This window comes from Lepidochelys olivacea, assembly GCF_965140295.1.
Source record: "Lepidochelys olivacea isolate rLepOli2 genome assembly, chromosome: 21".
Lineage (NCBI taxonomy): Eukaryota > Metazoa > Chordata > Testudines > Cheloniidae > Lepidochelys > Lepidochelys olivacea.
Window position 1 is genome coordinate 17,048,672 of NC_140431.1, and position 18,989 is coordinate 17,067,660.

Here is an 18,989-nt window from a genome sequence, read left to right on the forward strand (position 1 = left end):
GAGGTCATTCTATACCTGCTCTGCATCTACCCCCACCCCAGAACTCCATTACAAGAGAATCAAGATAAGAGTAACAAAAGGATTTATTCTCATTTCCTTACTGTAGATTGTTTATGTACAGAACCTGTAAAAAAAACCATTACAGCCTTCTACAAAGAGCAAGCACATACGCTGCTGGAAATAAAATCATGGGTACTCGAAGGAACTGAAAGAAGTCAGTTCACTTAGAACAGGGAACGAGGCTTTTGAGGGAGTCTCTCTCTCAAGCTCCTTGTTTTTCAGATATCCTTGATGACTTCTTCAAGCTCTTCTTTTGTATACATGTGAAACTTCATTCCGGGCTCCACCGTTGCAAGCTGGAAGGAGAAGAAGAAAGGGTTCAGTGTAACTATTTGCCTGCATACGTGAGGAAGTGACAGCACTGGGCATGGAACAGAGAAACTGCCAGAGATGGAGCAGCTGTTCCCTCTCAACTGCCTGATCCGCCAGCCCAGCGAGATCGTTCCAGCCTGTAACATGTTCTTTGATTCCCTAAAATAGCTGCCTGCTGCAGAAATAACTTCTAATTGACTCAATCTCCTCATAGTAGCAGCAGCTCAGGGAAACATCTACTGGGAACGCACAGGTTCAGCTGCTTCTCCCTCTGCAGGGACAGACTGGTTCGCACTAATTCTTCAACAGAAAACTTCGGGGCGGCAGGGCAAGACAAGCTGCAGTTCAGCCAGTTCCATTTCTAATCAGGCCCAGGCAAACATCTTTTGGACCACCATCTTCAGGAGGCAAGTTTAGAGAGCCAGCTTCCCTCTTCTGTAATAACCAGGGTTACAAGCCCTGTCCTGTTACACAGGCATTCTAAAAATGAGGCTAACAACTCCTCAAATCATTAGGGGACAATTTGTTAATACCGAGCTTGAGTATCTTTGGGAAATTGGTAACCAAAGAGGCCATTTGCATCAAAGTCATTACTTCAAATACAGACCTGGTCAGTAGTGAACATCTGTCACTGCCCTCTATCAATCAGCTGTTTAGTGGCTCAAATGGAGATCGGAAGAGGGCCAAGGATTCAAGGGGACCTGGGCTGAGAGGAAGTTCACTCTCCCGGAAGTGACCCCAGGAGAACAGGACAGAGGCACATTATCAGGGCAGGGCATGGATCTCCTGATGCTGTTTGGATTCAGTTTCTAGGGCAGATAGCCTGGAACCTTCATGGACCAAGCACCAAAATATTAAGAAGAAATTGGAAAAGGAGCAACAGAATATTTGAAGAGCCATTTAATGGGGCTGACATGGGAAGATAGCGGTAAAGAACAGATGCAGTGGAAGCTAACAAGGGGGACTGGGGAGCACCTGTGGTTGCTACCGTATGTGGCACAGAACATTCATTCCTTGGACCGCCCTGGGATGTACTGAGTTCTGGAAGTGGGGCAGAAGTCTTCACTCTCTGGGGAATGGGGAGTATGCTACTGCCACACATCAATGGAAGAGGAAAGACTGGACACAGAAATGCAGAACAAAAAGGACCCAAGACCCACATGACCTGGAGCTTCCATTGGGCCCCATGCGGCACTGCTTTGTGGTCACCCACAGGGGAGCAAAGAATGTCAAAGATGTACAAGGTGAAGAGTATAAAAATAGGTCAAGAACTTTTAAGGCCAACATTTTCAAAATGATGAGTATTTTGAGTGTCCAACATGGGACACCTTAACCAGACCTGGCTTTCAGACGGCAGGTAGTTGGCACTTTCTGAAAGACAGCTCTGTTTACGGAGTCTCATGTCGGGCACCTAAAATCACTGTTTTTGATAGTTTTGGCCTAAGATACTGGACCCACTTTGACTGGGTAGTCCTTTAAGTACAACTCTACCATGCCCCCTCCCACCCCCCAGACCACTATTCAAAGACACTAGTGAACGACAAAAATTTATCCAAACTCTAGACCAGTGGTTCGCAACCTATTTACCATTGTGGGCTGCATATGCAGCTCTCTGTGTGTTATGTGGGCCACATCCACACAATACATACACACTATCTGTATGGCCCTGAGGATGTCACATGGGCCGCAGCTGTGTGCTGATTGGGCCACAAGCAGCCGTGGACCACGTGTTGAGAACCACTGCTCTAGATTTTAAGACTTGTCTGTAAGGAAAGAGGTTAAATAAAGGGAAACAGTCACATTGAAAAAGCAAATTTTTGGAGAGACATTTTAGGTGCTGCACTGGCTCCTGAGCCCTATTGTCAAGGTATATTTTTAACTGTTCCTTTGCCACATTCTCACGTTGTTTTTCTCCACCCCACTTCCGTGAAAAAAGACACACAATGTGTTGTCAAATGTAAAAAAAAAAAAAAACACCTAACCTTAACTCTCTCTTCGGTTTGCTTTCTAGCCTTTCAGATATAGTAACTAAGTCAAACATTCTCAACTAGAAGGGTGATTTCACTATACAGTGCCCCTTTAATCCTCAGCACACAATTCTCATACTTGCGAATACAGACTAACACGGCTGCTACTCTGAAACCTAAAAAGAAAAGGAGTACTTGTGGCACCTTAGAGACTAACCAATTTATTTGAGCGTGAGCTAAATTGGTTAGTCTCTAAGGTGCCACAAGTCCTGCTTTTCTTTTTGCGAATACAGACTAACACGGCTGTTACTCTGAACTCTGAAACCTGTCATTAAACCTGATAGTGATTCCTCAATGCATACAGAGCTATGCTGAAGACAGTTAAGCCGTGTTAAATGAGGACCTGAGATAAGTATACTGTACACATTACTCTGCATGGATTTCTTCACACACTGTACTATAAGTCAGTCATCCAGAGGAAAGCTTCACTGACCAAGATACTGATTTGTAAGATAGTAATAATGAGCAAACATGCTTGTAAATGTGTGGCCCCTTACTGGGCACCCCATTGTACCCTCAGGGCAGCCCTGTAAGTGGCCCCTTGCCTCAGTTTCCCTCTATTCTGCAAATAAACTCAGTACAGCCTTTGGAATACATAAGTAGCCCTTTTTGCAGTTTTAGTTTATTAGGTTTCAGAGTAACAGCCGTGTTAGTCTGTATTCGCAAAAAGAAAAGGAGTACTTGTGGCACCTTAGAGACTAACCAATTTATTTGAGCATGAGCTTTCGTGAGCTACAGCTAACTTCATTGGATGCGTACCGTGGAAACTGCAGCAGACTTTATATACACACAGAGAATATGAAACAATACCTCCTCCCACCCCACTGTCCTGCTGGTAATAGCTTATCTAAAGTGAAGTCCCACTACCTACCACAAACCAAGATGCCCCCAGCACAGTCCAAATAGCACATTTGTCCCAAAAGTCCAACACCAAGTTCAGCTCTGGCATTTCTCAACATGCCCCAGCTCAGCACCTCTAGCTGGGGTTTCTCTCCACCCTTGTTCCTTTTCAGATATAGTTCCAGCTCTTCCCTGGAGACATCAGCAGACTCACCCATCCGTCCTTCAGCCCTCTCTGGCTCTCCAGTTCAGAGGCATCACCCTCTGCTGCTCTCAGCCTTTAGCACTCTCTGACCAGGGGAAGTTTGTAGGTGCCCAATCGCCGACTGCTTTCTTGCCTTCTGCTTTCCCCAGCCTGATCTGGCTTCATGGGCATCTCCTCCCTGAGCTCTCAGCCCAGCTCTGCTCTTCCTCTGAGCTCCGTACTCTCAAGCCTCTGGACTCTCTCCCATTCTAAACTGTACCTCAGGATTCTGACCTCTTGTTTATAACTCCGGGAGAAGCCTCACCCTCATTACACCAAACTAGAGTACACCTGGACTGAAAAAGGAGAGCTGAGTCCAATTTTATTTAAGGGGCTGGCTACCCTGTTAAAATGCTCATGACTTAGTCCTTGCTAATTGGAACATTTCTGGGGATGGCACAAGATTGTGCTCTGAGTGTGCAAATGCAACCTGGCATGTTCTCTTCCATCTCTCCTCTCTAGGACAGCTCAGTTTGTCATCTCAGAAGGGCTCACTAACAGCATTTAATATTAGACACAAGCAGCACATCTAGCATCAGATGCCTATTGCTAGTAGCTTTTGTTGCAGTCATTAAACTTCTCTCCTATTGCTGGTACTGTTCAGGAATGGTGCTTAGGGAAGTCTACTGGACTTCAGAGCATTTATACTGGACCCAAAGTATTTCTGTGCTTTAGTAGGTTGTGCAGTACAAAAATGTAAAATCACGTCATTCTGATCATCTTGCTTGGCTTCCCCACCTACTCCCATTACAATTTCAGCAACTGATCCTTCAGACTGCCAGAGCTAAGGCACCTCACCTGCAGCTCACAACTCTGAGAAGTCAGGCCCCAGGCATCTCAGGGTGGGCAGTCAAAAACAGAGGCACCCAAAATTAGAGTGTGCGCCTATTACTTTCAGCCTGAAAGTTACTACCTAGAGACAGCAGCTGTTGAAATCACATCCGTAACTGAAGAGACAGAAGAGCAACTTAGTAGTCAGAATGACATGATTTTAAGGTTCAGTTATCTTGTAAACTGCCAGAAATAGAAACAAATGTTATACACCAGCCTTGATTAAAATAAATCTATTCACCTACCCTTTACCATGATGGACAAAAAGAGGGAAAAAATGATTTTTATTTGCCCCACAAGAAAGTGTTAGCATGTCTGAACCAAATTACATTTAGCAAGGCTGCTGCTCATCACTGGGAAGTGGCGGTTAACACAGACTCTACATATTCATTCCCAGAGATTTGAAGTCTGGAAAAACCATCTCTTTGGTCTTATTTTTTTGCACTGATCCAAGACTAAGAATAGTAAGTCCTGAAGCTGTATAATTTTCATTCCTTGGAAGTGACAAGAAAGGATGGGAGTGGGAAACCCTAAAAAAAATTACCCAGCTGGCATGACATGTCCATTCTGGCAACTCTTGAAATCTTGTGTTAGTGCTCTTAGAACGGGGCCCCCTCCTTCAAGGTTTTGGAGAGTAATACAAAGTCAAGCCTAGCCACATTCAGGGAGTGTTGCAGGATTCAAATATTTACTCAGACAAGCATTCTCCAATTAGCAGGGCAGAAGAGCCCAGCAATACTTTCCCAAGAGCCCAAATCAAGATTAAGGATTTCATTCTTACTTCAGGTATGCCACATGGAGTTATGTGGCAACACACTGATATTATGGCAATGAGCACATTAGAAATGTATAGATGTTGACAAAACAACAGACAAGAATCACCACCTCAGGAAGAGATTGAAGGCTTAAGAATTGCAGATTGGCCCTTGTTTTAAAGTCCCCTCATCCCAGTCATTGCTATTTTGACAAATATCTAAAACCAACCCTGACCTAGTATCAGTTGAGACACCCTAAGGAGATACTTGCTGTGCAGCCACAGAAACTTGGACCAGGGAAGCAGGACAGATTTTTCTTGTAGTCCAAATGCTGCCAACTCCTACAGCATTTGTACAAGGAAGAACCGGGCAGCAGCACATACCTCAATGTTAGTTGCATTCAGTTTCTCCTCCATAACTTGCTTTAGGATGATGAGGGATGACTTGATCGCTTCTTTCAGTGTCATTGACTGTTAAATAAAACAAGCCAAAAAAAAGTTAGCCACTCAGCTTCATTGTTTAGCTTCTCACACACACCTCTCTAAACAGTCCTCTGAAAAAGAAAATCACATCCTCTCCAAAAGTCGTGTCCTCCCTCTGTCCTGCTCCAAAATATCATATCAAGCTATCAGTGGCAGCAAATCAAAATGTCACCAAATTATATATATTACCAACACTGCACTAGTCAGGAATGTAGTTCAGGTAAGGCAATAACTAAATTGCTGGATACATTGTTTTCCTTTTTGTGTGTAATACTGCAGATCTCCCCTTCTCTATGTTATCGTTTTACAAAACTCAAATCAGATCTCCATCACAAAAAAAACATGACACTAATCAGGTCTCATTTATTACATCTAAATTCAGCTGCTTGGTCACCTCAACAAGGCTGTCTTAGGAAGTCCCCACCCAACACCGTCTTTCTAGTTATAAATCAGCAGGGTTCCTGTTTCTCACTGAATATTATTTAACAATTCTGAAAAATTGGCCTCCGTATTCAGAGAGCTCTTCATGCTCTAACCTGTGAGGCCCCCCATGAGCCAATGTCCAGAGCCAATGATCTATGCGATACCCAAGAACGGATGACTAGCGGTTATCAGTTGTTGGCTGTGTGCGTGTTGTACTGTACTGGCTCCGACCAGATCGATCCAAGTCTGCTGTTTGGATTAAATGCCCAAGGAAACCACAGACTCGGTTCAGTGGCACAGGGGTTCAGACAGGTGTATTGTTTACGAAGCACAGTCCTAGCGCCTGGTAGACTCTATGGCAGCGTTTCTCAAACGCTGCCACCAGCAGATTTTTCTTCGGCCACAAAAGCCTCCAAAGCAGGTGGAGAATGGGGGAGCAAAGCAGTGGCCTCTAACTGCAGCACCCAGCTGTTGCTCCTGAATAGCTGTTACCAAGAGCAGCGAGATGCGCTGGCTTGGTGTTTGTGCTGGTGCCGCCAGAAGGGATCTGCACCCTGCAGCCTCCTCAGGGGATCCGGGCAGCGCCTCTGAGACATGTGGGGCTGATGTGCATGGCACTGGAGGTGGCTGCAGCGTTCAGTTGCTGGTGTGCTCCCCTGGGCAGCTCCCCTGCTCCTGCCCGGGCAAGGCAAAGGGAGCCTGGGACTCCACATGCGGCTGGTGAGTTCTTGACCCACCAACTTGATGCCGGCTCTCACTGAAGGGCTGCGGGAGGCAGGGACAGAGAGCCCAGTTTTTCAGAGCGGCCACCAGCAAGAGTTGGTGGCCACGCTCTGAGGCCACCAAAATATTTGTTGTAAGAACCCCTGTTCTATGGAGACACTTAACACATGTATACCTATTACAACGGACACAGCTCAGCGAGCAGGCATGACCTTCTGCTCCCCTCTAGCCCAGACAGAGGCACCCCCCTCAGCAATCCCTCTTTTATACACCTATACAAACAAGTTATATATTGCCTCTCTGACGTGATTAGTTACCACCCTTTAAACGTGTACCTGTTGGTTCGATCAAAACATCTCTATCCATCATGCTGTCAACCTGAAATTATCTTTAGGAGGGGTCAGCGTGTCCCTGTATCATCTTGGGGAGTGTATTTATACCATAACATGGTATCGGAGTGCTCTGGTACTACCCTTCTGGATTTAGCCCCTGTATCTAGTTTCCCCACCCATGAAGTGGGAGTAATACCTACTTCCCAGGGCACTGCAGACATCAGCTAGCTAATCAGTGGGTGTAATTCTGAACTCATTCCGTTACCTTGTGATAAACCTCTTGCAGGGAGCTCTGTGCACCTTCCGAGGCAGACCCAATTGCTTTGGCATCGCACTGCACAAATGTCCCAGAAGGGTCCATGTGAAACCTGCCAGGAATACAGGTAAGAGTGTCTTATGCCACTGCATTGCAAGGGGTTCCCCAGAAGATTCACAATAATGAAACATTCTCTGCAGAGCCCAATTTACAGCTGGAAGTTAAGGACTCATCGGGTGACATTTAGAGAGCAGCAGCTTGCCTGACATCCTGAGGCAGAGGCTCAGGGTACATGCTATGTGGCTAAAGCCAGCATCATCCTGTATGGCAGATTTGAGGGGCTGCTGAGACAAGATACACCAGCAGCAGGTAACTCCTGCTAGCATCTGGAGGACAAGACAAAATTCAGACCAAGATTCCAAAGGGGCTGAAGGGTCAAGAAATGCCCTGAAGCAAGTGCCAAACCCAACAGACAACCAGGGTATCCAAATTAGAATTAGAGTTGCACCCCTTTCTGTCACTATCGCTCACAACCCTAGCAGAAGCATTTCACATGAACAGGATCCTTCATTATTCTGACAGGGACCGAGGCCATGGTTACCCAGAAAGACAGACCTTCAGCTCCAGATTCTTTTCACTGTGCTGTTCCTCCCACTGCATTCATGGAACTTCCACCCCCCACCCCCACCACTCCAGGAAGGTCTGGATCTTGGAAGCACATTGAGTTTCTGGTTACAAGTGCTCCCACCCCCTCCCTAAGGAATGATATAGCAGGCTCCAGATATTATGTTACAAGTGGTTCTGCTAGTCCTTTGGGGAAGGGTAAGAAAGATCTTCCCCCCTCACTTTATTCTCAACTTTTTTTTAAATCAAACTTAAAATCAGGGTTTACTGCAAGCATCATATTCTGTTCCACAATGAACAGGCAACCACTGCAGCTTGTTGCATCCCAGGCACATACTGAGATAAGCCCAAGATGTTGATTTCTACGCAATTCCCTATTTCTTGTCTAATCAGACTATCTCGTGGTGCTTCAGGTAGAAGCCCCGCCTCTTCCCAAGAAGAGCATGAACCAGTGAGAGAACTGAACTTACAGTTGGGGTCCTTTTTCATCGACTCCTCCGAACAGCAGCGCTACACCAAATGGACGAGACTGTAACAAAACCACAGGAGGGTTGAGAGAGACCAGGACTGTTAAGGCAAAGGAAATCCAATGGTTTTACAATCAGAAAATGTCCTGTGCCAGCACCTACTCACCATAGCACCAGGATCAGCATCCTCCTCTCCAAACTGCAGGGCTAGGTTGGATACGGCCTGTGTCACGCTCTCTACTGTCATGATTTCATTGTATGTAAACCAGTGATTCTAGGAGAAGATCATACAAGGGCTTGACCCATCTGTCTCTTTCCAAAAGCCAGTTCTTGCGCATGATCCTCAATAGGACACATGCAAAAGCCAATGCTCTGATGGAATAAAAGGGTCTCAAAGGTAATGGGCCTGCCATGTAGCCTTGTGATGGTGCTCTGCATTGCCATGCGGGATACTCATAAGAATGGCCATACTGGGTCAGACCAAAGGTCCATATAGCCCAGTACCCTGTCTTCTGACAGTGGCCAATGCCAGGTGCCCCACAGGGAACAAACAGAACAGCTAATCATCAAGTGATCCATCCCTTGTCACCCATTCCCAGCTTCTGGACTCCAGTTCCATTCCCTGACCTGGCAGGAGCTTGGGGCATTACAAGGGCAGTACATTCAATCACAAGATGGAGATAATGCAAGGAACGCTCTGTATTGCTCAGAAGTGACATCCCAAGCTAAAGGACGTGTGTCTGTGACATGGGCCTCTCAGAAGAGGAGTATCTTCATGGCCTGGTTTGGGATGGGAAAAAATGAGTAATTTGGAAATTATACAAATTCACAAGGGCTTCTTTCAGAAGTAGTGGATCGGTCCCTTTACTAGTTTGCTGCTCCCTTAGGGACACCTGATACCCTGGGACACTACCAGGGTGATTGCAAAGTCAGTACATCTTAGAACTACACTCAGCTGAAAGGAGAGAAGGATTTCACGTTACTCTAAAAGAAGGGGAGGAACAGTGCTGATGTGTCTTTATCCACCCATACCAGCTCCGAGTCCCCCAGGAAAAGCTCCTCTACAACAGAATTTAATGCAGTTCCTTCTTCATACCAAGCTCTCACTACTAAAAAGACCAAAACAAACAACAAGTGTGAGTGAGAGTCAGTTCTGCCAAACACCTGTGAAATTTCAGCTGCTGGGCTTGGCTCCGAGTTTCTCCTCCTGCTCAGCATTGTTTGCCTTTGCTACCCAGGTCTGCAAGTGCCAGGACCATCCAATTGGCCAGAAAAATAATCTATTCTCAGAATCAGGTTGTTGTTTTGAGATACTAGAGGAAGCTTTACCTGTGTCTCCACTCTTGCTTTATCAATTAAAGTCTTTGCATCAGCTATTAATCCGCTCATGGCACAGCCTGAAACAAAGGGGAGAGAGTGTGACAAATAAGTTCATTTATTAAGTTGTCTACCACTTTTGTCCCCAAAATGCCCAAAGCACTTTACTAGTGACATAAGTACTCCTTCACCCACTGGGCCAAATGTGGCTCCTGTGTGACAGCATTCAGTAACGCTATACAATAGTTTAGGTCAGAAAGTGAAGAACACTGGATGCAAATGGAATTGCCAGATAGGTAATATTCTACTGCTCAGCTAGATGGCTAAAGCTATGGCTTATCAGGGCTGATGCCTGGCATTCCGATATAAAGAGCTACGCAAAAAACCACTACTGCAGCGAATGGACAAAGGAACCGAATCTGAAACCTTGGAAGAGAATCCAAGGCACTAGCCAAACCTGCTGGAAAGAATAAAGTCATCCTCCCCCGAAAAGGGGGCTGGCTGCTTCTCTGTTAGCTGGCAGTGGCACAGTAAGAGGTCTGAGACAGCAATCAGGCTCCACAGGGAGCCACTCACCAGCTTCCTGAACATAGGTGGCATAATGTAAGGGTGAATTAATTAGTGGCTGGGTAGCACAAGGCAGCCAGAATTTAGGCTGGGAACTTACTAAATGTGTGAGAGTGAAGGGCTGCGGTGGGAGGACCTGTGGGGCTATTGACCAAAAATCTAAGTATTGGAAAAGTCACCTTTCTGCCTGATAGCGTTTGATATGCACACAGAATGCCACAAAGTTGCACGTTTGTAGCTGGTTGAAATAAGCGGCTATAAATAAATTGATCCGTTCAACCTGTTATACCACATGGCGTCTGGTAGCTGTGGAAAGGGCTGTATTGTAAGAAAGCAGAGGAGAAAGGCTAGATTCCCAGAAAAAACCTGTCTCTTCATGAGCAGCACAGCCCACACCAATTCTTATCACTTACAAGATTAGTGTTTTGGAGAGCTCTAATTTTTTTAAGCAGACATATTTTAAGCTGGCCCAATCAATCTTCCTTGGGCCCCCTGCAGCTGCAGTAAGCTGCCTTGAGCACAGAGGAACAGTCTAACATTAGTGATCCAACCAGTGAGCTCCCAGCACAGACACTGGCCTGGGATCAAACCTTTACATTGCAATAATTCCCTACCCTCCCAGATCTAAATTTGGGGATGAGTTTTCATTAGGGAGGTCAAAGAGGAAGAGCATTTCAGCTGCTGCTTCCTGCTCCTGCAACTATGTCCTGCTGGCCTGGAGCCTGGAAAACCAGTAACCAGCACCCAGTATTTGCTGGGAGTTGCTTGTTCATTCCCACCCAAGAAAGCCACGTGAGGGCCTCAGATGACTTCAGAAACCATGTTTCAAGACAAGTCTCTCATGAAACTCTTCTGGAGAAGCTTTTATTACACGTCCAGGGCTGGAAGGATGACACAGGCCTTACCATGAGAAGGAACAAACCTGCATTACTCTTACCTATATGAGAATCTATTTCTACAATTTTTTCAATACTGCTGGGTTCCATAAGTGAGGAGGTGATTCTCTTCTCCACTGCCAGGCAAACACCTTCTGATGTCTGAATCCCAATGGCTGTGGAGCCAAGCTAAGAACACACACACAGTTACCACCATCACACGTAATCTACAACAGCATTAGGGTGCCTACACTTTGGTATCTAATCTACACAAAATGAGGATGCTCATCTTGACCTACATCATTTGTAGTATCTCTACCCCCCCGCCGAATGATGCCATTACTGTACTACAACATCAGTAGCAGAAACAGATTCTGCATATACTAATGCAGGGGTTCTCAAACAGTGGGTCAGGACCCCAAAGTGGGTTGTGACCCCATTTTAATGGGATCACCAGGGCTGGCGTTATACTTGCTGGGGCCTGGGGCCGAAGCCAAAGCCCCACCGCTCAGGGCCAAAGCCCGAGGGCTTCAGCCTTGGGTAGCAGGGCTCAGGCTTCGGCTTCAGCCCTGAGCGACAGAGGTCAGGTTACAGGCCCCCTGACCGGGGTAGGGCTCGGGCTTTGCTGTCCTCGCCCAGCTGGGGTAGCAGGGCTCAGGTTTCAGTACCCCCTCCTGAGGTCATGTAGTAATTTTTGATGTCAGAAGTGAGTTGTGGTGCTATAAAGTTTGAGAACCGCTGCACTAATGTATCTACAGTTATGTACCTTCACAACAAATACAGGATAACGCACAGTGAGAGCTAAACTAAGAGGGCATAATTTGATCTGGGAACTGAAGTTAAGCTGCTCAGGACGTGCAGTTTGAAAGTTAATCGAGACCCAGAAACCCTCTTGCAGATTAGTAATTAATCTCTTCCCTGAGCTATACCATAATCTCACTGAATTTTTTTTTAATTTTACAGATTAAAAAGAGCTTTGTGAATTTTTTTTTGCAGAACAAAATTAAAGTCAGATGCATTGATTTCCATGGATATAAAATGGGATAACACGAATATTTGCAGATTAATTTTATTAGTTTAGTCACTTTTATTCTTTCCTTTGCTGTGAAATCCCTTACTATCTGCAGAATTTTCTTAGGAGTCTTCACCAAGTGAAAGAGAGGTACTTTGCACTCTCACCAAATCCTGCTTTTCATGCCTTAATTACTGGATCCTCAACTCCCCTGTGAGATAATTAAGTATTACACTCCTCTGAGAGACAGGGAAATGGGCATAATGAAGTGAGGTGACTGACAAAGGCCACACAGGGCATCAGAACTGGGATTAAATCTCAGGAGTACTTGGCTATCAGTTGCCTGCTCATAACTCTAAGAGCTTGCCTACACAAGGAAGTTTACTTGTATAACTATATCAGTAAATTTCCCCATATAGACAAGCCCTAAACCATGCCACTGTCAAATGCACACAGGTATTCCCTAATTTTGGAAGTTGCATCATATTCACCTGCATGTTTCTCAAAGACTGAACCACCTGGATCCCTTATTAAGTATATACCTTACTTGAACCACATTCAAAGCTTTGGCTGTAATTATGAAACAAAATATGATTGTTTGAGGTACTGCAAAGATTGCATTACCAACTGCCCCAATTTATTTCCCTGTAAACTGAAGGATCCCCCTGCACTCCCAATACATGGAATAATGTACCAAACATCTTAAAGGCAATATTTGAGCTGCATAAATCTAATTCATTTCCAGGCTTATTGATGGAACACACAATAAAGACAAGCAAGTTTATCCTATGGATTAGGTTTCAGATTTATTATATGTATTTTATGAGCAATATGAATGCATCAACACGCTGACTACTAGAATGCATTTAAGAGTTCTTGCTTCCAAAAACTTGATGAAACTGAATAGCTGCATCTTGCCTGCTCCTTGTGGCCAAAGTGTTTGAGTGGAAACTAGTAACAGAGAAGATATTCATCTACGTGGACCCTTAACGTTAATCCCTAAATAGAGGCTATCGAAGAACCTATAAAAAAAGGTTTCTTTCCTCAACGCCACTTTCCAAATTTGATGCAGAGGGTTTTAGTGTAAGAAACTGTTGGTTTCTTCATATATTAGAAAAAATACACCTCAATTTCTCAATTAATTTAAAACACATCTTGTGCATGAGCAATGAGACAACTGCATTATTTGCAATAGAAAGAACATTCAACCATTATAAACAGGCACTCACAAACCCCAGGTTTCTTTGGCAATTAGCCAAGAAAATAAAGGTCATCTAGTTAACACAGAATAGAGTACAGTTACAATCTGGTAATCTTTGAGAGAGGTGGTATGTGGAAACTACACATCCCAGAATGCAATGCTCCATTAGCCCAAAAAGGTTCAGGGCATCAAGTGAATATTTTTAATTGAAGCTGTAGGGAGGCATTTAAGGAGGTAGAACATAATTACTCAAATAAGAATTTGGTGTACATGTTGGAGCGAACACCAAGTCTCAAAAATGCCATGGGATCTTTAATAATCTCAAGTGTCCAGGACACCCCCCACACAGTTCTAACTACATTTGGCAGTATGTTAGCATTCAGTAGTTTCCCCAAGCTTTTGCTGAGTGTGTAGTTTTGGGGAAGAGGTCTTTCCCCTTCCCCCACTCCAGGCTGTGGTGTTCTTAAGTGTTAACTGACATTCAATTCAATTGATTATACAATGGATTTTGCTTATTAGCAACCTCTTAGTTCCCAGTAAAAATTGCTGCTACCCAGAAGTTGCCAATAAGCAGAAGGCTGGTTTTGCGGGGCTGCAGCCAGGGAACAAGCACTAGACAGCCCGAACCCCCGGTGTCAGGACAGAACGCAGCCAGGAAAGCAGAGGGAGAGGTACTGTGCAGCCTTGTGTGGCCTCAGAACCTACACGCTCCATGGAAAGCCCCAGCATCTGGGCTGAAGTCTCCCTACTGCTGCGCAGCCCACAGCCTCCCCTCCCAGCCCATAGTGCCAGGACTCTGGTAGGGGATCCCCCATTAGGCTGGGACGTGGGCACCCCAGGCCACTATGAATGTGGATGGCAGTTCCTGGTCACGGGCAGGTTGGTGGGGCTGCAGCCAGAGAAGGAAGCACTGGGACCTGCCGAACCAAGGTACTAGTGCTAGGGCGGCACACAGCATACAGACGTACTGTGCAGCCTCAAACGCTTCCTTTCCTTTCTGTAGCCCTGCAAACCTGCCTGCAGCTGAGGTCTTTCCTCCAGAAAAAGTTGTTAATAAGCGGCATGCCTGTTGCCAGCATCCGAAGCCCACGATGGAACAGGATTGGCTCTCAACTGCAAGATGTCATCAGGATTACTATTAACCAGCATCACTGTATGAACACAAGAGCTCCACCAGGTAGGGTGTGTGTGTGTAAAAAAAGGGAACAATAAATGATAGAGCACTGGTTCAGTCCTCACTTCAAATGAAGAGTCAACTACTGAAATGAACAACAGGACTTTTGTTAAGAGCTCTCCCGTCCTTAGTGACTAAGCCCAATCACAATTGGGAGCGTTTGGGCTACAGATAGCAACGTATCAACAATGGCTGAGGTTTGCAATACCTTGATAGCCTCGATGGCATATTCCACCTGGAACAACCGCCCCTCTGGAGAAAAGGTATTCACACCCCTGCAATGAAAAAAATCAGAGCTAGAGAAAAGGCCAAAAACTTAAGGACAAACATCAAAGAAAATAGTTCCTGGTTCTATTCTGCAGAGGGACCTAATGGCACCAAGTCAAGTTAGCTGGTAATGCAGAACGACGGCATTTTAGTCAGTGGCTGGATATGTTTATAGATGTTCCTCATCCAGCAGCATGACACCTGTATATTCAGAAAGCGAACACCAACATGGCAGATATTGACTAGAGGGATGTAGACCCATGAGTTTTAAAAAGAGGAAGGAGTGAAAGAGCAGCAGGGACTGGACAAAGAAGCAGAAGATGCCCTAGAACTCCAGTGGGTCCAATTATAAATGTGGGGAGAAATGCTCCAAAGGATCTTCCACAAGCAGATACCAGAACGGCCACTGGACTCTAAACAGTGTATGCTCCTATTGGCTCAGGAAGGCTACTGCCTTGCTTATATTTAGCAAGAGTTTTTCCCACCTACATAGCTACCACCTCTTGCAGAGGCAGGAGTTATTAACCTGACAGGAGAGCTCTCTCCCGTTGGCTTAGAGCAGTGGTTTTCAAACTTTTTCCTCATGACCCAGTGGAAGAAAATTGTTAATGCCAGTGACCCAAAACAATTATTTTTTTTTACTAGAGTTTTCATAAAATCATAATATTGCAATACATTCCAGATTAACCCCCTTTACATAACACTAGACACTACCCTTAGTAAGCCTACGGTAAGGAGTGTGGGAGGTGGCCCAGGGTGGGGCAGAGGGTGGGGTGTGGGCTCTAGGGTGGATCTGGGGATGAGGGTTCAGGATGCAGGATGGAGCTCAGGGCTGGGGCAGAGGATTGGGATACGGGGGGAGGGATGAGGGTTCTAGCTGGGGCCAGGGATTTGGGGTGCACCAGGCAGGCCCAGCCCTCCCCCCCGCCCCCAGCAGCTAGCTCTGGGAGAGGGACCTGCCTCTCTCTCCCTTTGCCGGCTGCCAGCACCAAGCACACGCCTCTCTTCCCTCTGCACGGAGCTCCAGGGAAAGGGTCCCTCTCTCCAGGCCGGCAGCAACAAGCTCCGGGGGAGAGGCTCACAGCAGCCCTCTAAGCCCCAACTTGCTACCCTCCCCAGTTCCCATCCACCCCCTACCTCTCTCCTCTCCAGTTCCCTGCTGTGCAGCCCTATAGAGCTGCTGCACAGCAATGATAGTTATAATTTGAATCAGCAAAGCGACCCAATGCCTGACATTCCGCGACCCAGTAATGGGTTGCGACCTGTACTTTGAAAAACTGCGGCCTAGAGCGCTACAGTGGTGCAGAAAAGGTACTCCTTTTCTTCTTGCAGATACAGACTAACACAGCTGCTACTCTGAAACCTGTCAGAGTGTAAGGGTGCATATGCAAATTCACATTTGCCACATCCACGCAAATAGCTTAGCTCATGATTACATAGTGACCCAAACTTTCTGAGAGAGTAGTTTTTGTTTATTTGCTTTGATGGCAGTTTCATAACCATGCAAAACATAGTGTTCGGTCCAACTAAAAATGGAACCAAAAGCCTGAAAACTCAGTCACTCTGTGACTAACCCAGCCTGCTTCTTAGGCCCTGCCTACACTATAGTTCTGAAAAAAGAAAAGGAGTACTTGTGGCACCTTAGAGACTAACCAATTTATCTGAGCATGAGCTTTCGTGAGCTACAGCTCACTTCATCGGATGCATACTGTGGAAATTTTCCACATACTTTCCACGTATGCATCCGATGAAGTTAGCTGTAGCTCACGAAAGCTTATGCTCAAATAAATTGGTTAGTCTCTAAGGTGCCACAAGTCCTCCTTTTCTTTTTGCGAATACAGACTAACACGGCTGTTACTCTGAAACCTATAGTTCTGAAGTTGCAAGCCAGACAGTAGGAGGTCTAACATGAGTAGGTAGGCCTCATGTACTTGGGTCAGGGAAACTATATTAACACTTTGTTAACAACCATCATATTTAAAGCAGATTGAGCTATGGCATAGACAGGGCCCAAGTGTTTGGAAACAGCAGTTAAATTACAATAAAAAGGCACAATATGTGGAATTAGGGACAAGGCTACAACTACTCTACAATTATCTGTCTCCAATAAGCCTCTTTCTTGTAATGAAGTCTATGGCCACCTGTAATTGTAATGTGGACAGAGCCAAAATGGCTTTACTAACTTGGACTCTACTTGGTTACTGCTGCTTTACGTCTGACTTTTAGCCATACTGCAGCACTATTGGTATTTAATCTCAAGAGACTTCAGGGAGAGTTGGGTGCCACGAGTGGAAAAGAAGGATGCTGTAGTGGGATAATCTGATGGTGTTCCTTTGAGCGCGACATCAAGGGCACATCTTTACTTTAGCACTTTAATGTGGCTTGGGTAGTCACAGCACAGTGCTGGGAAAGAGCTCTCCCAGCGCTATAAAAAAGCCACCCCCACGAGGGGAATAGCTCCCAGGGCGGGTGCACTGTCTACACTGGCACTTTACAGCGCTGCACCTTGCTGTGCTCAGGGGGGCGTAAAGTGCCACTGCAGACAAGCCCCAAGTTTCCTACTTCAGAGACATTAAGGCTGGGTGGCTAAAGCACCCTTTCCCATTGCCCAGGGCCCCCAAATGCTGGCCACCTCCAGCGTGCTGTCAATCAGGCCCCAGAGTGATGACACAGCGGGGTCTGTCCTCCCCCACTAAGGACCCCGGCTCAGGGCCAGGAGCAAGGGAAGGAGCCCGACCCTGGGGACTCACTGGGAGCATCGCCCCCACGGACACCGCCAGGGAGCAGCCCAAGGGAGGACCCGGAAGGGGGGATCCCCGCCGAGAGGCAGCGGGAGGCTGGGCGCGGGCAGAGAGAAGGGAGCGGGGAGGCTCAGGGGGCAGAGCTCCCCGCGCGGAGGGGCGGGCGCTGAGCGGGGACCCCCCGCAGTGCGGGGACCCCCGGCGCGGCTGAGAGGGCTCGGCGGGAGGGGTCGCGGAGGCTGGGCCGGCCCCAGGCCCCGGCCGGGCTCCATGACGAGGCAGATGCTGGGGCTGGGCCTGGGCCCGCGCCGGGGCGGGCCCGCCCTCGCTCACCTGTCGTACTCGGAGCGGGTGAGGAACATGGCGGCGACGGGCGCGAGGCGGAAGGCCGGTGCGTGCGGGGCAGGGAAACGCCGAGTCCGGGTCCAAGTCCCACGCCAGGCCCGAAACCTCCAGCGAGCGGCCCTGTCAGCAACCGGCTCCGCACTGCGCCTGCGCGGCCCTGCCCCCACCGCTACCCAATTGGCGAAGCACCCTGAGACGTCACCATGCCCTCGCCAATAGGCACCCGAGGCGGGATTCCGTCTTACTTCTCTGCGATTGGTCAAGAGCTCCCTTGCCAAGCCTTGATTGGCTGCTGGTTGCCAGGGTCTAAGGAGTATGCGGATCCCGCCCCACTCTTCAATCCTTGCGATGGGGGAAGAACCCAGACGGTAATGAGGGGGGAGGGGCATCAGGTGTTAGGAGCGGGCAGGCACAGGCCGCGCGGGGGAGGGGCCGGGCCCGGCAGGGGCTGGGCCCACCGGGGAAGGGAAGTGGGGGGTACTGGGCCCGGCAGGGGCTGGGCCCAGGAGGGCGAGGGCGAGGGCTGGGCCCAGCAGGGAGGGGGAGGGGCTGGGCCCAGCAGGGAGGGGGAGGGGCTGGGCCCAGCAGGGAGGGGGAGGGGCAGGGCCCGGGCCCGGGCCCAGCAGGGAGGGGGCTGGGCCCACCGGGGAAGGGAAGTGGGGGGTACTGGGCCCGGCAGGGGCTGGGCCCAGGAGGGCGAGGGCGAGGGCTGGGCCCAGCAGGGGCAGGGCCCGGGCCCAGGCCCAGGCCCAGGCCCAGCAGGGAGGGGGCTGGGCCCACTGGGGAAGGGAAGGAAAGGAAAGGAAAGGAAGTGGCGGGTACTGGGCCCAGCAGGCAGGGGCAGGGGCAGGAGCAGGGAGGGGGCTGGGCCCAGGAGGGCGAGGGCGAGGGCTGGGCCCACTGGGGAAGGGAAGGGAAGGGAAGTGGCGGGTACTGGGCCCAGCAGGCAGGGGCAGGGGCAGGAGCAGGGAGGGGGCTGGGCCCAGGAGGGCGAGGGCGAGGGCTGGGCCCACTGGGGAAGGGAAGGGAAGGGAAGTGGGGGGTACTGGGCCCAGCAGGGAGGGGCAGGGGCAGGGCCCAGCAGGGAGGGGGCTGGGCCCACCGGGGAAGGGAA

The 18,989-nt window shown here is 48.1% G+C and overlaps 1 protein-coding gene across 1 annotated transcript; it reads right to left on the bottom strand.

The window, feature by feature from the left end:
• Nucleotides 1-65: 65 nt before the first annotated feature.
• Nucleotides 66-18,029, bottom strand: PSMA5 (proteasome 20S subunit alpha 5). The gene is made up of 9 exons (XM_084611134.1): nt 17,864-18,029; nt 14,731-14,797; nt 11,198-11,324; nt 9,706-9,773; nt 8,543-8,650; nt 8,380-8,438; nt 7,295-7,397; nt 5,453-5,539; nt 66-356 (listed from the first exon to the last, which is right to left on the bottom strand). The coding sequence occupies exons 1-9, from the start codon at nt 17,890-17,892 to the stop codon at nt 279-281; spliced, it is 726 nt and encodes a 241-aa protein (XP_084467260.1). The 5' UTR covers nt 17,893-18,029; the 3' UTR covers nt 66-278.
• Between the last annotated feature and the right edge of the window lie 960 nt (nt 18,030-18,989).

Excerpts from the sequence above, each read along its gene's own strand:
- PSMA5 (XM_084611134.1), bottom strand. The coding sequence starts at position 17,892 with ATGTTCCTCACCCGCTCCGAGTACGACAG. Across the intron at positions 9,774-11,197 it reads AGAAATAGATTCTCATATAG|GCTGTGCCATGAGCGGATTA; the intron begins GTAAGAGTAATG and ends CCTTTGTTTCAG. Across the intron at positions 7,398-8,379 it reads GATGAAAAAGGACCCCAACT|GTTTCACATGGACCCTTCTG; the intron begins GTAAGTTCAGTT and ends TATTCCTGGCAG.